We start from the raw sequence: 18,190 nt of genomic DNA on the forward strand, positions 1-18,190 counted from the left end.
GTGTTATTCAGAAAGTGAGACAAAACAATCACAATGGTCTCTTCTGACTATTTAATAGATCTGTGGATTATACAGATAAATTGGGGGAAAAGGGGATACTTACACATTTGAGATGGCAAGAGGGATGTATTAGACAATAAAATTTTTCAGAGATTTGAGTCCAGAAAAATATACCTTCCCTTTTTTCATTCTCACATCGAGCATGCTGAGCTCACTGGTCTAATGGCACAGGCAACTGGTACATTTTTTGTACCTGGGCAGGATGGAAGCTTTCTGCCTTGACATTTTCATTAATTAATGGCTAGACCACCATACCTTTAGCTCCACAAACCCCCAAAGCATTTCTCTTTTCAATTATTTGTGCAGTCAGATATTTCTACATATAAATACTTCTCTACATTGACTCATCAGAATAAAGCAGGGCAATTCACTCACCGGATACCTGCAAATTCCACCTTTTGGGTGACATAAGCACATGTGCTGACCTAAAAGAGAAGAGTTATAGATCATGGAAAAAGTAACCAGACTGATTCACAGGAAACAGTTGTAGAATACTAAGACCCAGATCCCTCTCTCCAAACCCCAACTCCAATATTAGAGGCCACTTAGCACATTTACAATTAATATCTCAAGCTATAGAATATCCCGTTAGGGCTTTTGTAAGTAAATGGACAACACAGCTGAATATAGCAGAGAGCCACCAGAGTAAGAGAAACAGCTATATTATCTAGTACACTGCTCATCTGATTGGACACTGGCTGCACTCCTGAAATGTGGAAATTCTCAGCTGTCGTTTAACAAGTGGCAATGTCATGAAACAATAAATTATAGCACATTTTTGCCGGAAGTTCACTTGAACCCAACCTTTCCCAAATATTCTTTGTTCTATCAAAAGAATTTAGAACATGATGAATATCTCTTAACCCTTTTGGCTTGTAGTGATCCATGGGAATGAACAATTTTTCCAGAAAAAGACATGGTGAAGCAATCTAATTTACTCACAGTTCCCAACCAAGACCCACTTACTAGTGCATGGTAAGCACTGATACAGGTTACTCAGAAGCAATGCCTTTGTGCATTTCCTCAGTTGTACATCAGCTATGCATAAAAGTCATATTCATCATGCCTTCTGTTTCTTGGCAGCGAGACAAGGCAGTGTCCCTCCATCCCCCGCATTACAGCTATAGTTCTTACCAAGCTTTTTTTCAGTCGCCACATATCCCCACGCCCAATGTACTGATCCTTAAAGGTCAGCTCAACCAGGTCAAGAGTCACATCCTTTAAAAAAAATTAAAAAAAAAAAAATCAACACATAGATTTCAGTGTGCATTGCCAATATAACACCTCATGAAACATGAAAGGCCCTTTTAAAGCAAGTAAATGCTCTCTAGAGGGAAGGCCTAACAGTACAACTACTGAAAAAGTTCATATGGCTGGAATGCAGAGATAATTGTGAGTGGCAGGCTGCCATATTCTGGGAATTAGTGAAGTCAGCAAACTTCAAAGTAAAGGTCTAAGCACACTCCCTAGCCTCCCAGCACTGAGCTGAAGCACAAAAGAAATTTTTTTTTTTTTGTAAAAAACTACCATAAAAAGCCTTTATTCTAACTCTAAGGCAAATAAGAAATCTAATGGATTCCCATTTGTGCTAAGTTAGGGTAGTCAATAGGCAAACCATAGGCTTTTGACAAACCCCAAAAATCTCTCTCTACTTATTATCATTGTTATGTTTTTTATTTTCTTCTCTGAAGTTTGGATCTTGACAAAAATAACTGACTACCTCCTTGCTAAGTACTGAGGCAGAGGGAATTATTATTCATGGTTATAATGTTACATACCTTTGGGTCGACAACATTCACATGAACATCTTGGTATGGCCTCAATCGGAATACCTGAGCTACAGTCTGGTCCACACTTATAGTTTCTGTCATTGGGACGAGGAAAAATGGAGAATACTTATTCCCATTTAATCAATCCCATGCAATAGCCTCAATGAAAGAATGGGTCCTGCTTATGGTCATACAAAGCAAGCTGTTACTTTGACATATTTTAGAAAAGCAAAGATTTGACAAGTTACAATAGGGAGAGTCATTAAAAAAACCCTCTAACCTAGACATTGTGGGTAATTTCACTATGATTTCCTCTGTTAAGCCTTATAGTCACATTACAAGAGTCTGGAGTCCTACCTTTTTGCAAATCTTCCTTAAGTGACTTCACTTGAAGGAGCAGAGGGCTGGAACACAAGAGAGACAAGGCGAACAATGACATGAAGAAACCAGTTAACTATCCTGCTGTCACCATGGAGAATTTGAATTCACCCATCACAGTAAAGGCAGCTAGTTGTACTGCACTGGAGATAAACTAGAACATAAACTAGAACATTAACAATATTCACTTAACAGAAAAGATACTCAGAACCTGACAATATCCAAAAGAACCAATTAAAACATCACTTATGCTTGGTCTGATAAAGAACAGTAATAACCAAATAGAGCTAATGCTAATATTAAGGATGTAAAATCCTGTTAAATTAGTTAACTGGTTAAACATGAAGCTTACTTCACATTTAACCAGTTAACCAATTAAGGGAGGCCGCTCCATCCCTCTCCCTCTGTGGCTGGACTGGAGCGGCCCACCGCCACTGAATGCAGCCCTCTTGGACCCACTGCAGATAGGGGCTGTTCCTTCTTGTGACACATTGGAACTCGCCCAGAGCAGCCTCTGCCTACAACATTTCTGGGCCCACCATAGACAAAGAGCTACTCCAATCCCCACAAGTTAACCAGAACAGCTAATCATCACCTATTAAGGGTGATGCTCACCAGTTGACCATTCACATCCTTAATTAATATATAAATATATTTCTCAGGATCCATGGGATTAAAGAATCATTACTCTATAACAGCATGAAAATAAATACCAGGAGAATAAAGGCCTGAGAAACTACTTCAAGTAAAGCTGTTACTCATCCCAAGTATGGCCAGGAAATTCTGTAAGGCCATTTGATAAAGTCACCTCTTCATTTCCTTTCAAACAGAAAAGCATAGCTGCGTTCTTCAGCAAAATATCTATACTGCATACGCAGTAGTCCCTCAGGGTGTGTCTAGACCACAGGGTTTTGTCGACAAAAGTGGACTTTTGTTGACAAAACTATACCTGCATCTACACTGCCGCCTAGTTCTGTTGACATAACATCAACAGAACTCAGCAGTTTTGTTGACAGCTGTAAATCTCATTCTACGAGGAATAACGCCTTTTGTCGACAGAGTTCTGTTGACAGAAGGCATTGCATCTACACTGTCCTTTGCATCTACACTGTCATGTCGACAAAGCAGCTTCCTTTGTCAACAGAACTGGTTGTAATCTAGATGCTCTTTGTCGACAGAAGCCTGTAGTCTAGACGTACCCTCAATGTCTACTCACTCTTCAAATTGTTACACACTAAAGGAAAGAGAGATTAGTATCTTAGGTGTCGCAGCTAAACTTGACTGATATTAGCAGAAAGACAATTCACCTGTACTCGTCATTGGGGTGTGCAATCTCAACAACATCTCCTAGCTTGATATGAAGAAACACTTTGGGGTTCACCATTAGTTCATCATCTGGAAGACAAAAAGAAAACTTCAGTGAGGCAGACTGCAATCAACAGATAAAAATGAAAACACAGGTAATTAACAATGCATACGTGCTGCATATCCATCTGTTAATTAACACACTGTAAATCCTTAACTCTGACCAAACTGAAGAAACAGGATAATTCTATGGAGGGAGGCAGGGAAAAGACCTTTCTACAGTTCACAGTCATAGGATTGTCATACAATATTGGTTTGTGAGAGGAACTAGTCTCAGCTTACTAACCCAAATCTCCACTCTCCTTTTGCTTTTCTCTGTTCAAAAAGACTGGTATGGAGACAATGAATTACAAAGGACTATTAACAGAACTTAATTAACATGCTGCGATTGTGATCCCAAAGTGACAGAGAGTAAACAAAACAAAGAGACTGGACAACGAAACATCTAAATCTCCAGAAAGTACATTTAGGAAATGCTGGTTTTGAATCCTATTTAACTTATGACCAACATGACCAAGACTTTGATCAAGGGAGGAGCAAGAGGTATCTGATCAGATCTCTCTCAGGAAGCCATCAATCTTCTTGACTGATCAGTAGAAAATATTCCTGGATAAATGGAAGGCTCCATCTCCACACAACTTCAAAAAGAAATAAAGTGGAAAACCTGTCACAGGTCCTGCTAGCGAGACCCACATAATCTGAGTCCACGTGCAACAACAGAATTGAGCCACTACAGCCTCTCTCTATTCTGTGGCTAAGCAAGAGGCAATAGGGATAGCAAAAAAGGAAAACAAAATGACAAAAGAAAAACTGAAAAGGTGTTAAAGCTATTTTATGTCACAGAAGCTAATATTGTACAGAAGTGTGAACTGGCACTTGTGCATTTTAGTTCGTATTCTACTATCAATGATATTTCCACCTTCTGACCAGTGACACAGTAGATTACTCAAAAGTTCCTCCCTTAAAATTTTGTTTGAAAAAGCTTAACAAAAATGGAAGCCAGCTTCCTTACAGTTCATTAAAATATTATAGAAAACTGCCAGTTATATCACTGATCATGAAATGAGCAGCCCCCAAAACACTTATGAACCAATGGATACTGACCACTGCCACCAAAGCCCTTCTTGTGTATGACGAGTTTGTAGACCTTGTTGGTTCTCATTTTGAATCCTGGTTCTTCTCAGCTACTCCAAGCAAAGCAGACAGATGACATCCTGTCTCCTTGGTAAGTAAAAACAACACAAAGAAACTTACTCCTTTTCTTATTATAAAGCTCTTGACAGCACTATATTTCAAGAATTAGCCCTATAGGTTCCAGTCTCACAGAGAAACACCAGGAACACTCCACAACTCCACAGAAAATGCACCTGCATCAGTTCCATAGCTACCTAAGATCTCCTACTTGCCAATATGCTTAACTCTGGTCACATCAGGGTTGTTATAACTTATTATTATGATAGAATTTTGGTCTTTCACGTAAAAAAAATAACCACACCTTGAATTAGAGAAGAATTTCTATGAGCGGTTGAAAATGCAGCCTGATTCAGGAGCACTCACCCACACATTCTCTGCAGAGAGTAACATTCAAGTCTAAAGCTTGAATAAAAATGCTGCAGCTTTTCTGAGCTGCAAACTCACCCTAACCCCCCCCCCCCCGCCCAGATTGACGCCCCACACCAATGACTATACCTAGGGTCAATAATATCTCATCCCCGGGACTTAATCCCTTGCAGAATGACAACTCCCTGGTCAGCAAAGGCCACCCTCCCCTTCCCAGCCAGCGCTGCAGGAATCATGAAAACCCCCAAGCCGGGGGGTCCAGTCTCCTTTGGTCGAAGGCTCCACCTTAGCCAGGGGGATGAGCCCCCTTTGGGAGCAGACCCGCCCCCACCCACCAGGGACGCTGGAGGGAAGCTGGTGCAATTGCCTGAGCATGGTCTCCCCACCCCCGAAGGGAGGCAAATCCCCCTCCTCCCAGTGGAGAAGGAGGGGAGCCACAAGCACATACTACCCCCCCCCCCCGGCCAAATGCGAAGGGGTGGGGGAGGGGAAAAGCCACCCCCACTTGCCCAGTCTCACTGGCCCGGGCGGGGGGGGAGGGGTGACTCCCGCGCAGCTGCCTCACTTCCTCATCCGGGACTTGTGGCGGACAGCGCGTGTCACGTGACCACCGCCCGGTGCGGCGGCGGATAAGAGACCGGAGGGGAACAAGCGGCTTCTACTGACAGGGCCGCTTCACCGCGGGTCTCAGGGACGGGAACGCCGCCCAGCAGGAGCAGCCCCTCCGGGTGGGGCCAATTCCCCCCCCCCCCCCCCCCCCCCCCCCCCCCCGTGAGCCGAGGCCGCGCCTGGGAAATGCAGCCCGCGGGGGACTGTCTCTGACGCGCCTGACCAGGTGAGAGCGGGACGGTTTTCGTCGTTACACCGCCCCTGGGCAGCGTGGGGGCCCGTTCCTCCAGCCCCCGGGCCTTGGGGAAGGCGGGTTGTCCTGGGGCACGGCTCTAGCGGGGTAGCGAGGCCGCCTTTACAGTGTAGACAGTCCTGTAGCCCCAGAGCAGGCTGAGTACGCTCAGACCCTGGGGACCCCAGTGAGTCTATTACACCAGGGTATTCTGGCAGATCTGGTTGCTGTTAGGGTGAACTTACATATTCAGTTTTGAAATGTGAAAAAAACATAAACAAGAGGTTGCCAGACCGCTGTCAGGACTAAAAAATGAGTTGTTTCCCATCCATCATTTCTTCATAGTTCCTCTTTGCTTTCTCTCAGTTCTTTCCCTCCCCCTGGCTCCCTCCAGATCCTTTTCCCCTGCAACCAGATTAGGCTGTTTACTAGCAGAGACCAAATCCTGCCAACTGATCATGGTGGACCCTACTCTTGTATAGAAATTAATTGTCTTCATTAGGGCGTAATGGTGTCCCCACATGGATAGATTCCCAGGAATGAGTAAAAGAAAGTAACTTCAAGAAATAATGGGACTGATACTATTGTGGGACCAACAAGAGCCCTGATGATCTTAGGGATCAGAAAAAGGAATGAGGAGAAATGCCAGAGTTTCACTTTTAGTATGTAAGCTCTTTGAGACCAGAGCTGTAATTTATCATATAGTTATGCAGTACCTGCTGTGAGGGGGCTGTAGGTGGGTTGGTTTTTAGAGGTATGAATAGAAGCTAAATGTTCTAAATAATCATTGTGAAGTGTCCGGTAAAAGGCCAAATTTGCTCCTGCTTGTCTCAGTAGGAATTATGCCAATGCTTTCAATGGAAAATGGCTTGAACCCTAAATCTGGGTATACGTGATATGTCTTCTTTGAGGAATGCTAGCAAAACCAGCAAAATAAATTTTTTCATGCCTTTCTTCATTTCTGAAAGAGAGTCAGACTTTGGATGGATTTTTAAGTTTTCTGATGTCTCTTCATCCACACATGCTGCATATAATAGGACACATGTCGTTTTAGTGCATAAGCTGGCAGGTATTCCACTATATCATGCCTCTAAATAGCATGATGTTAGTGTTTCTGCCCATCTGCTTGGTGGTAGGCGACAAGGCGTCTACATGGGATGGTGCTGCTGGTTTTCTGCATGTCACTGGTGTGAGGGGACAGCGGGAGAGGCACACTAGTCCCGCAGGGCTGGGGTGTGGGAAGGAATATTAAGAGTGCCTGATAGGAACGGGGCGGGGGGGGGGTGCTTGGAAGAATTGCAGCAGCTGAGGGAGGGAGGTGCCTAGAAGAGCCCGCCGGGCTGACGTGCGGAGGGAGGTGCGTGGTAGAGCCGTGGCGGAATGAGGGAGGAAGGTTCCTGGGAGAAGCCGACGCGCGGAGGGAGGCGCTTGGAAGAGCCCGCCGGGAGTCTTGGGAGGCGCACGGACGCGCAAGCGAGGCCGGGCGTTGGCCCGCGGTGAGCGAGCGGCAGCCAATGGCTGGGCGAGGAAGTGATGTGACCATAGAGCGGAGGGGGGGGGCAGTGGAAAGAGCGGCGCTCGGTGGAAGACGCGAGGCTGGCGGCGGCCTGAGCCCGCTCAGGTAAAGGGGCGCCGCGCGCCCCTCCCCCACCCCGTCGCGCTTCTGTCGCACTCTAGGCCGGGGGGGGCCTTGGCTTGGGCCTGTCCCCCCCCCCCACTGCTGAGCTGGCCGCTCCCGATAGGGAGGGACCTGGCACCCCCAGAAAGGGGGGCTGCCCGTGGGGGGGGGGCGGGACCTAGCACCAAGGGGGCCCTTTCTGGGGGGGATGTGGAGACGTGGCAGCCCCGGGGGGGGGGGGGCGCTGAGCTCGGCTGCCTGGGGCGGGGCCCCTTGTGGCAGGGGGGCGGTTCTTCCCTCTGGGGGGCCTGTGGGGCTGCCACTAGTGAGTGTGTCAATGGGCACAGGGCCCTCTGCACCCTTCCCGGGGTGATGAGAGCAGCACCAGCTTGATGGCCTATTACTTCCCTTGAGATGCCTGCGGTAAAGACTATGAAGGGTACTCGGGAGAAGTCTGGGGGGCACGTCCACACATCTGAAATTTGGAGAAAACTGAATTTTTGTTTTAAGTTTTACAGCACTTTATTATTTTTGTACTTTTTACACCCAAAAATGTCATCGCCCGCCCAGCTACCATTACGTTGTTTAAACAAATATATTGCAATGGTACAGGGCTGGCCTTACCATGAGGTGAACTGAGGCGGCCCCCTCAGGTGCCAGACTTTGGGGGGATGCCACTAGGACCCAGAGTATTGAGACCTTTCAAAGTTTTAGCCACTTGAGGGCATCATTTGAGCTCCCCTCCTTAGGTGCCAAAATGTTGTGGGTCAGCCCTGCAATGATAGGAGAAAAAATGTGTCTGAAACTGTAGGTTCTCAGGGTACTTTTTTAAAGGGGTACTTTAGTTTAGAAAAGGTCGAAAAACACTGCTCCAGATACTGCTGGCTAGTAAATACTTTTTTTCCCTCTGCATTACCTCTCCTCCCATTTCCTACAGACACTCAGATACTCTACACAGCCTCAGTTTCAGGCTAAAGGCTTGTCTCCACTACTGGGTGGATTAATGCTGTGGCAGTTGATCCATAGGGGACTGATTTAAGAGGTCTAACTGAAGACCCACTAAATCAATCAGTCCTCATTCTCCCCATAGACTCCAGTACTCCACCCAAACAAGATGAGTAAGGGGAGTTGATGGGAGAATTTCTTCTGTCAATCCAGCATAGGATGGACCTGTGGTAAGTAGATCTAAGCTATGTAATTTGAATTGCATTAGTAATGCAACTCAAATTGTATAACCTAGATCAACTTGTCATAGAATACTAGTACTGGAAGGGACCTCAAGAGGTCATTGAATCTAGTCCTCTGCCTTCATGGCAGGACCTTGTCCTTGTAATGTAGACTTTCCCTAACCTAAGAAGTGATGTTGAGTAAGGAGAAACTTACAATGTGAGAAGAGAAATCTTGCTCTTGTTTTGTGCTGCACTTACTGTTGTGTTCAGTAATTCCTTACTTACCAGGAATTTAATTGGAACATAGCTTGTTGAACACACACATTTGAAGCTCTTATTGCTCCTCTGCTTTTGTTTCTTATTTAAGTCAGTTACAATAAAATATTGCCATACTACATTTGATGTTACTTATTATTTATTCAGGCTCAGGTTAATACTGAAAGATTCTGACTAAATATTTTGGCTTGCTGATTGAAGGGGCCTCCTTCTGTGAGTACCTTAAAAAGAGATCAAACTTCTAAATACCTGTTTTTCTTTTTGGTGCTTCTGCTTTTTGGTGTATGCATCTTTGTCACAGACAACAACAAAACAGTGATTAATTTTGTGTATGTGTGTGCCTGTGAAGTGATTTGGTATTGTCTTTATTTTTAGAGTGAATTTTGAAAGGCACAGTCTTCATCTGCCCTGATGCTATCATCTGGAGTAGAGTCCCAAGAGAAAAGCCACCCCCATCCCCTTGATTCCTCCATGTCTGCTGTGGTACAGGAATTGTACAACGGATTGCCAGTCAGCATCTCCACTGAGATTACTCCTGGATCTGATGCTAATGTTAGACTAGATGCAAAACCTGAAGCATCAACACTTGTGCTAGCACATAATAGTAGTTTGCTGTCTGAGTGCCACAGAATTTGTGGGGTAGAAAATTGCCCCAAGGAAACTGATAATCTGGATAATGGGGGCAAGCTTATATCTCAGGAAGTGGTGGGATCTCTTTCTGAAGAGTCTATGGAGTCTAGAAATCTTGCTGAGAATGAAGAGGCCAAAACTGGAATTTTGGGAAAGCAGGACATCTGTGCTAATAGGAGCCAGAAGGAAGAGAGAGGCTCTGTTAAAAAAACACAAGATGTTCAGCAAGAGCTTGTTGGATATTGTTCTTTAGCCTCTGAAGAAAAGCGGTGGTTGAGACAGGTAAGAGACATTTGTTTCAGTGAATGTTTGTACATAGTTTCTAGCAGAGGAATTTGTTTGGCATTCAGTGTCAGTGTGCTTTTTGTTCTCTTCAGTCATGTTCTTATAGCATCTTTTTGTATGAATAATTGTTTGGCTCTTCATTGTTTCATTTTTACTAAACTCATGCCTGAATTGACTACCTGCCTTTTAAACAGTATCTTTATTTGCACTTGAAGAAATATTCCTAGAATGTTATTTAGCTGGTGTGTAGCAATGTATAGAGCAAAATCTTAAAGAACAAAAAAGTATGCCCTGTGTTCCCCCCCCCCCAAAAAAAAACTTAACAGATGCCAAATATGTCTCTTCCCAACTATTGAGGATGATACATTGAAATCTAAAATGTCATAATACATTAGGTTTCTTTGGTGTCTTATAATATGTATTAAAGGGGTTTAAATGTACAGATTATGTAACTTAACAGTTATAGCTGCAGTTTTCTTTTTCCTAAGCAGAATTTCTTCCCAAAATCCCCTATCACTTTAAAAGTTTGTGTGGGAGAGGAGTTATAAGTGAAAGCTTGGTATTTTGTTTTATAAAATTAAGTTCTAACTACTCTTCTTGCTTTTTGACTGGGAATAGTGAACAAACCCTATTTCCTACCAGCAAAAGTAGGGGTACCCAAACTACAAAGCCAATAGTAGGAGTTCTAAATTTTTTTTAAATTAGCATGTTTTCAATGGGAGACATTTTCAGTTTTCGTTTTAAGCCAGGATGGTTCTTTACAGTTCAATAAAAGCTGATTTCATAGTGAAATCTCCCTGAACATATGACTAATCTTACTACTTTTTTTTGGAAGTTCTTATTTTCCAGTTCTGACTCTTTTGATCAGTGGTGCATTTTCTCACTATTTCTCTGGCTTTGGCTTTGAATAATTTCAAATCAATGTGGAGGACAAGATAACTACATAACTTTGTTCTAGATTGACGACAAAATTCCAAAATCCATTTCACCAAGGGAAAGAAAGTCTGTCTTAGTTTCTCCATGAGCTGAAAATATTGGACAGTACTGTTGTGAATTGAATGCTATTTTCTTTTGAAAATTTAAGTGATATGGGCTTAATCATGTCCAGTATCTGCTAAAGTTGTAGTGCACACTAGCCAGAACTTACCCCAAGGGACAAAATAGAAAAACTGCTTCTTCCATGAAGAGTCTGTCTCCTTCACTCATCATTGCCAATTAAATATAATAGAACTCTGCTAGTGTGGATACATTTATAATTAATATGCACAAAGGCAATACTCTCTCTCCATTTCTCAGCAAGGATTTATTAGTAGAATACTGTAGTTAAGGCTCATATTTACTGCAACTTCATTATTTTACAGAATATACTAGCGAACATAGTAGTACATGAATTATCATTTTATCGATAATAAAGGATGTTTAAGAATTTTGATCTGCTTATCAGTTTTGGAGCATGACTACACTTAAAAATTGTGCATGACTACATTTAAAAATTGTGGTTAGTTTATTGCTGGCAAGTTACTAAATATAATTGCCATCTAGCTGATGCCTTAAGAAGGAAACTGATCTAGTGGTTCAAAACCAAGATACGGTGTTACAAGGCCTGGATTCTGTTCTTAGCTTTGCAACTTATTTGCTGCCACACTTAGGATAAGTCACTTAGTCTTTCTTTTATCTTACCAGTATTGTAAGCAGTATTGAAACAGTGTTTGCAATAGGAATGTTTAAAAGGGGTAACTGGGTAAATGTGTAACCATTGAAAACTCAGCAGTTAGTTACCTGCACCCACGGTGTGGAGTGACCCTACTCCTGGGAGCCAGCTGCAAGTGCTTATTAGTTAAATGTTCACAACCCTAGTTTGAAAGCACTTTGAGGTCTCTGTGGAAAGTGGTGTAGAAATGGGTAGTAATTAACTATTTTTTTGAGGAACATATAGTTGGTCACATTCTAATGCCTTCATTAATGAATTCACTTTCATAGGCATCTGGTGAAAACTACTCAACTAAGTGTAATTAAAGAAACTAAACACTAGCAAATGCTTTCTTTACATGTATGGTGATATCTAGATTGAATGTGATACTTAATACTGCTATGTGATCACATTATTACAGTATTTGGTTGAGCACAAAAAGCTGTCATTGAGGATGAAGAATGGCTTTACAACTTCTGTTTCACATGCTCATTTCCTTTGCCATCCTAGTGAAGAGGACTTTAAACTAGGTTTGATGGAGACAGGTGACCACAGCCCACAAGTAGGCAAGAAACATGAGAGATGGCTCAGAAATGGGAGGGAGCATGGGCTATAATAGCACAGATAAAGGAGGGACAAGGTAGAACTACGGGGCAAAATTAGTAAGTATCTTAGATGCCTTCAGATACTTAGAGGCTCTTGAGTCCTTGACCTATGCTCAGGCCTGTAAGTACAAGTCTAGTGGCTTTGTCCAAACTAGGGGCCCTGAGAGCAGGTCAGGCAGCAATATGAACAGTGTCCCACAGTCAATAAGCCCCAGGCACTGGTTCAGGGCAGACAGAAGAGCAAAGCAGTCTCAGTTAGTGAAGCCTTGGTTCAGGATGGGGCAGCAAGTGGAGGCAGTTCCCCAGGCAGGAATGGGGAAGGAGAGACTGCAATCATGTATGTGGGGTAGCAGGGGGGGATGCAGGCCCTTCCTACTTCACCAAGTCCTGGCCCAGGGACCTAGCAATGGCAGCTCTGGCTGCCATGAAGGCCTGCAGAGATCCAACCCACAACACACTGATACACTCTAAAATGTTATGAGATCAGCCTTACAGTTGTCAGCTTCCCCCTGGGCCACTGCCTAACTCCCCCTCAGCATCTGTCTGGTTCAGTGCTGGCTGCTGGTTCTCAGGATTTTGGTAGTCTGAATCCTTGGGCAAGGTGTAGAAGATCTTCTTCAGAGCCTGGGCGTGGTGGTCCAGGCCAGTCCTCAGCCTCTCCAAGGTCCAAGTGGGCAGGCTTCTGCTTCCTGTGAGGGCTGAGACACCACTGAACTCTTGGGCAAGGCTTTTATCTTCCCTGCACCACCCCTTGGCTTCCAGGGAGTTAAATGGGCAGACCATGGCTTGGCCCACGCGGGCTCAGAGGAGGCTTCTTACCTCTCAGGGTCAGTGAGCCACCACCTATGCTCACAACAGATGCCTATATTCAAATGCAAGAAGTATAGGGAATAATTAAGAACTTGCTGTGTTTGTTTATTAGCACTTCTATCACATAGTTTGTATCACAGAGACTTGGTAGGATAACATGATTGAAGGGTACAGCTTGCTCAGGAGGGATAGGCAGGAAAAAAGATGTTGCCCTGTATATTAAAAATGAATACACTTGGATTGAGGTGAAGATGGAAGTGGAAGGCAGGGTGGGAGGAAGTGACCATGAAATCAGAGTTCATGATTCTAAGGAATGGTAAAAGGGAGAACAGCATAATGAAGACAATGGATTTCAGGAAGGCAGATTTTAATAAACTCAGAGCTGGTAGGTAAGTCCCATGGGAAGCAAGACTAAGAGGAAAAAACAACTGGAGAATTGGCAGTTTTTAAAAGGGACATTAACTGTGTACAAAAGGTAGAAAGTATGGCAGGAGATCACCCTGGATCAACTGGAAGCTCTTATACGATCTAAAAATCAAAGGAATTGTATAAAGTAGAAACTGGGTCAAAATACAAAGGATGAATATAAGCAAACACAGCTATCCAGGGGAAAGATTAGAAAGTATATTAGTAACAAGCAGAAGACCAAGGACAGAGTTGGCCCATTGCTCAGTGAAGAGGGAGAAACAACAGGAAACTTGGAAATGGCAGAGGTGTTTAATGATTTTTGTTCTGGTTTTCATCAAGAAGATGGATCAGGATGGGATGCCTAACCTAGTGAATGCTGGTGTAAATGGGGTCAGTTTAGAAGTTAAAATTTAAAAAATTACTGAAGTTAGATCTCTGCAAGTCACCAGGGCCTGATGAAATGCATCATAGAATACTCAGGGATCTGAGCCTTTAGCTATCATCTTTGAAAAGTCATGGAAGTCAGGAGAGATTCCAGAAGATGGGAAATATAGTGCCCATCTATAAAAAGGGGAATAAGATCAACCCAGGCAACTATAGACCAGTCAGTTTAAATTCTGTGCTAGGGAAGATAATGGAGCAAGTAATTAAGGAATATGTCTGAAAACATCTGGAAGATAAGGTGATAGGTTACAGCCAGCATGGATTTGCAAAGAGCAAATCATGTCAAGCCAATCTGATGGCTTTCTTTGATAGGATACCAAGCCTTGTGAATAAGAGAAAAGCAGTGCATGTGGTATTCCTAGACTTAGTAAGGTATTTGACCCAGTCTTGCATGACCTTATCAATGAACTAGAGTTTAAAGAGAATCTAGATTAAATTCATGGAGGTTAGGTCCGTAAAAGGCTACTAGCCAGGGGGTAGGAATGGTGTCCTTGGCCTCTGTTTGTCAGAGGTTGGAGATGGATGGCACGAGACAAATTACTTGATCATTGTCTTTGGTTCACCCCCTCTGGGGCACTTGGTGCTGGCCACTGTCAGCAGACAGGCTACTGGGCTAGATGGACCTTTGGTCTGACCCAGTATGGCCGTTCTTATGAAAGAGTTTTAGGGGTAATAGTGGACAAGTTAAACATGAGTCAACAGTGACACCATTGCAAAAAAAGCAAACATGATTCTGGGATACATTAACAGTGTTGTGAGCAAGATAGGAGAAGTCATTCTTCTGCTCTACTCTGTGCTGATTAAGTCTCAATTGGAATATTATGTCCCGTTCTGGGCACCACACTTCAAGAAAGATGTTGAGAAATTGGAGACGGTCCAGAGAAGAGCAATAAAATGATTAAAGATCTAGAAAACATGAGCTTATGGGGGAAGACTGAAAGAATTGGGCTTCTTTAGTTGAGAAGAGAAGACTGAGAGGGGACATGATAGATAGCGGTTTTCAACTAAAAGAGTGTTACAAAGAGGAGGGAGGAAAAATTGTTCTAGGCCTCTGAGGATAGGATAAGAATCTATGGTCTTAAATTGCAGAAAAAGAAGTTTAAGAATATAAGATTAGCCATAATGGGTCGGCCCAAAGGTTTATCCACCCCAATACCCTGTCTGCTGACAGTGGCCAATGTGAGGTGTCCCAGAGGGAGTGAATCAAACAAGTAATGATCAAGCGATCTCTCTCCTGTGATCCATCCCCCACCCTCTGACAAAAGGAGGCTAGGGACACCATTTCTTACCCATACTGGCTAATAGCCATTAATGGACTTAACTAGATAAATTAATGGAAGTTCTCTTTTAAACTCTGTTCTAGTTCTAGCCTTCACAACCTCCTCAGGCAAGGAGTTCCACAGATTGGCTATGTGCTGTGTGAAGAAGAACTTTCTGTTTGTTTAAATCCTGCTGCCCATTAATTTCATGTGGTGGCCTCTAGTTCTTATATTATGGGAACAAGTAACTTTTCCTTATTCACTTTCTCCATACAACTCATGTGGATAAACATATCATTTAACTCACTATTTGTGCCCATTATGGAAGGTCTGCACAGAACTGCATACTTCAAACCACCTTAGATTGTGCATGCTTAAAGGGTACACACTAGGGATGTTAGTGTATAGTTTAAATGATTAACTGATAAGCCTGTATCAGAGGCAACCAAGGCGGGGGAAGTTGGGGGGGGGGGGTGAGGTGGGAGCTGGCTTTTAAGTTGCTCCAAATGAGTACCAAATCCTATGGAGCCACCTGCCCCTCACCCCCCAGCCATGCTGCTGTCTCTGATAGGAAGAGGCATCAGTGCGGAGGGTGAGGGGGCAGGTAGGAGCCGGTGCAGGTGTGAAGTTGGCTTTTAAGCCAGCTCTCCATGTGTGCTGGCTCCACAGAGCTGCCTGTCCCCTCCCACCGCAGCCTCTGTATCAGAGGCAGCAGCACGGAGGGTGTGGGGAGAGAGCAGGCAGGATGCCAGAGTTCTGCCTGCCACCCTTTGCTCCTGCCTCTGATACAGACGCATCAGTGCAGGATGGCAGGAGGCTCCCTGGGAGTGGAGCTGGGAGCACACTGGCTGCTGGCTATGCCCTCAGGGGAGATTATTGTAGTAACAGCGTAACCACTAAACATTGTTGTGGCTACGCAATTACTAAAATAACATCCAACATCCCTAGTATGCACCTTCTAAGATCAGCTGTATGGTGTGAATTAGGGATGTAATATATTAAATGGCTAAATGGTAAACTGATATGTATTAGTCTTAACGTTAATATATTATAGTTAACGTTTCATTGGGGCTGAGGAGAGGTGTCACTTTCTCCACACCACTTGTGATTTTACAGACATCTATCATATCCCGCCTTAGTCTTCTCTTTTCCAAGCTGAAAAGTCCCAGTCTCTTTAGTCTCTCCTCCTATGGGACCTGTTCCAAACCCCTAATCATTTTAGTTGCCCTTCTCTGAACCATTTCTAATGCCAGTGTATCTTTTTTGAGATGAGACAACATCTGTATGCAGTATTCAAGATGTGGGCGTATCATGGATTTATAGAAGGGCAATACAGTGTTCTCCATCTTATATTCTCTATCCCTTTTTTAATTATTCCTAACATCCTGTTCAATTTTTTTTTTTTTTTTTTTTTTTTTTTTTTTTTGGCGGCTGCTGCTGCACACTGCTTGGACGTCTTCAGGGAACATCCACAATGACTCCAAGATCTTTCCTGATTAGTTGTAGCTAAATTAGCCTCCATTATATTATACGTATAGATGGGGGTTATTTTTTTCCAATGTGCATTACTTTACATTTATCCACATTAAATTTCATTTGCCGTTTTGTTGCCCAGTCACTCAGTTTGGTGAGATCTTTTTGAAGTTCTTCACCGTCTTCTTTGGTCTTAAATACTTTGATCAGTTTAGTATAACCTGCAAACTTTCCCACCTCATTGTTTACACCTTTCTCCAGATCATTTATGAATAAGTTAAATAGGATTGGTCTTAGGACTGACCCTTGGGGAACACCATTAGCTACACCTCTCAATTCTGAAAATTTATCATGTATTCCTACCCTTTGTTTCCTGTCTTTTAACCAGTTCTCAGTCCATGAAAGGATCTTCCCTCTTATCCATGACAACTTAATTTACTTAAGAGCCTTTGAGGAACCTTGGCAAAGGCTTTCTGGAAAGCTAAGTACACTATATCTACTGGATCCCCCTTGTCCACATGTATGTTGACCCCTTCAGAGAACTCTAATAGATTAGTAAGACATGATTTCCTTTTACAGACACCATGTTGACTTTTGCCCAATAAATTATTTTCTGTGTCTGAGAATTTTATTCTATACTGTTGTTTCAACTGATTTGCCCGGTACTGATTAGTTTAGGTTGGACACGAGGAAAATCTTCCTGTCAGGGTAGTTAAACACTGGAATAAATTGTCTGGGGGGGTTGTGGAATCTCCATCGCTGGAGATACTGACAAGCAGATTAGAGACACCTATCAGGGATAATCATTCTAGACAGTGCTTGTTTCTGCTATGAGGGCAGGGGATTGAACTCATAAGAATGGCCATACTGGGTCAGACCAAAGATCCATCTAGCCCAGTCTCCTGTCTTCTGACAGTGGCCAATGCCAGTGCCCCAAAGGGGTGGACCAAAGACAATGATCAAACAGATTGTCTCCTGCCATCCTTCTCCAGCCTTTGACAAATAGAGGCCAAGGGCACCATTCCTTACCCCACAGTTAATAGCCTTTTATGGACCTAACCTCCATGAATTTATCTTTTTTTTTTTTTTTTTTTTTTTAACTCTGTTATAGTCAGAGGGACTTGACCTCTTGATGTTCCTTCCAGCTCTAGTATTCTGTGATTCTAATTTTTTCCCATGGTTCATCAGTAGTCCAAGATAAGACTTTGAATTCTTTTCTAAAATTTGTGGTTAGTTTTAAGTTTGAATTAAGTTCTCAAATGTGTTTTTGAGCCAGACAAGGATGAATAGATGTGAGTGCTAATGAAGATACTGTCAGAAAACAGCATGTTTTTCGTAGACTTTAACCTGGAGCTGCTGTCTCCTTGCTCAGCCATTCCAGATCTTACTCTCAGGATTTTGTTAATCTTGAGTGCATGCTCAATGATTATAGATCTGTTTAAATATCCAACATCCAAGTTAGTGGCTGTTGACGCTGTACTCTTTTTAAATGGATGACTGGATATTAGGTTACCAGGCTGCTCATTGACCCTTCTGGGTAGAAAATGAGC

General features: G+C 43.3%; 2 protein-coding genes across 22 annotated transcripts in view; one reads left to right on the forward strand and one right to left on the reverse strand.

The window, feature by feature from the left end:
• Positions 1-5,719, reverse strand: part of DEPDC5 (DEP domain containing 5, GATOR1 subcomplex subunit) — a 65,824-nt gene extending 60,105 nt beyond the window's left edge. For 8 of the 14 annotated variants that reach the window (XM_014574781.3, XM_014574775.3, XM_014574782.3 and 5 more), the window contains exons 1-6: positions 4,677-5,207; positions 3,515-3,602; positions 2,187-2,233; positions 1,839-1,924; positions 1,195-1,278; positions 436-485 (exon numbers count right to left, since the gene is read on the reverse strand). In XM_014574781.3, coding sequence (XP_014430267.2) covers positions 436-485; positions 1,195-1,278; positions 1,839-1,924; positions 2,187-2,233; positions 3,515-3,602; positions 4,677-4,734 — 413 coding nt within the window. In that variant the 5' untranslated portion in view covers positions 4,735-5,207. The other 6 variants (XM_014574773.3, XM_075898021.1, XM_075898020.1 and 3 more) reach the window with 5 other exon arrangements.
• Positions 5,720-5,883: 164 nt separating this feature from the next.
• PRR14L (proline rich 14 like) overlaps positions 5,884-18,190 on the forward strand; it is a 36,941-nt gene continuing 24,634 nt past the window's right edge. For 6 of the 8 annotated variants that reach the window (XM_075898009.1, XM_075898012.1, XM_075898013.1 and 3 more), the window contains exons 1-2: positions 7,475-7,594; positions 9,412-9,948. In XM_075898009.1, the coding sequence (XP_075754124.1) occupies positions 9,448-9,948 (501 nt within the window). In that variant the 5' untranslated portion in view covers positions 7,475-7,594; positions 9,412-9,447. The other 2 variants (XM_014574783.3, XM_075898010.1) reach the window with 2 other exon arrangements.

The sequence above is a fragment of the Pelodiscus sinensis genome, chromosome 15 (genome assembly GCF_049634645.1).
Source record: "Pelodiscus sinensis isolate JC-2024 chromosome 15, ASM4963464v1, whole genome shotgun sequence".
NCBI classification, from domain to species: domain Eukaryota; kingdom Metazoa; phylum Chordata; order Testudines; family Trionychidae; genus Pelodiscus; species Pelodiscus sinensis.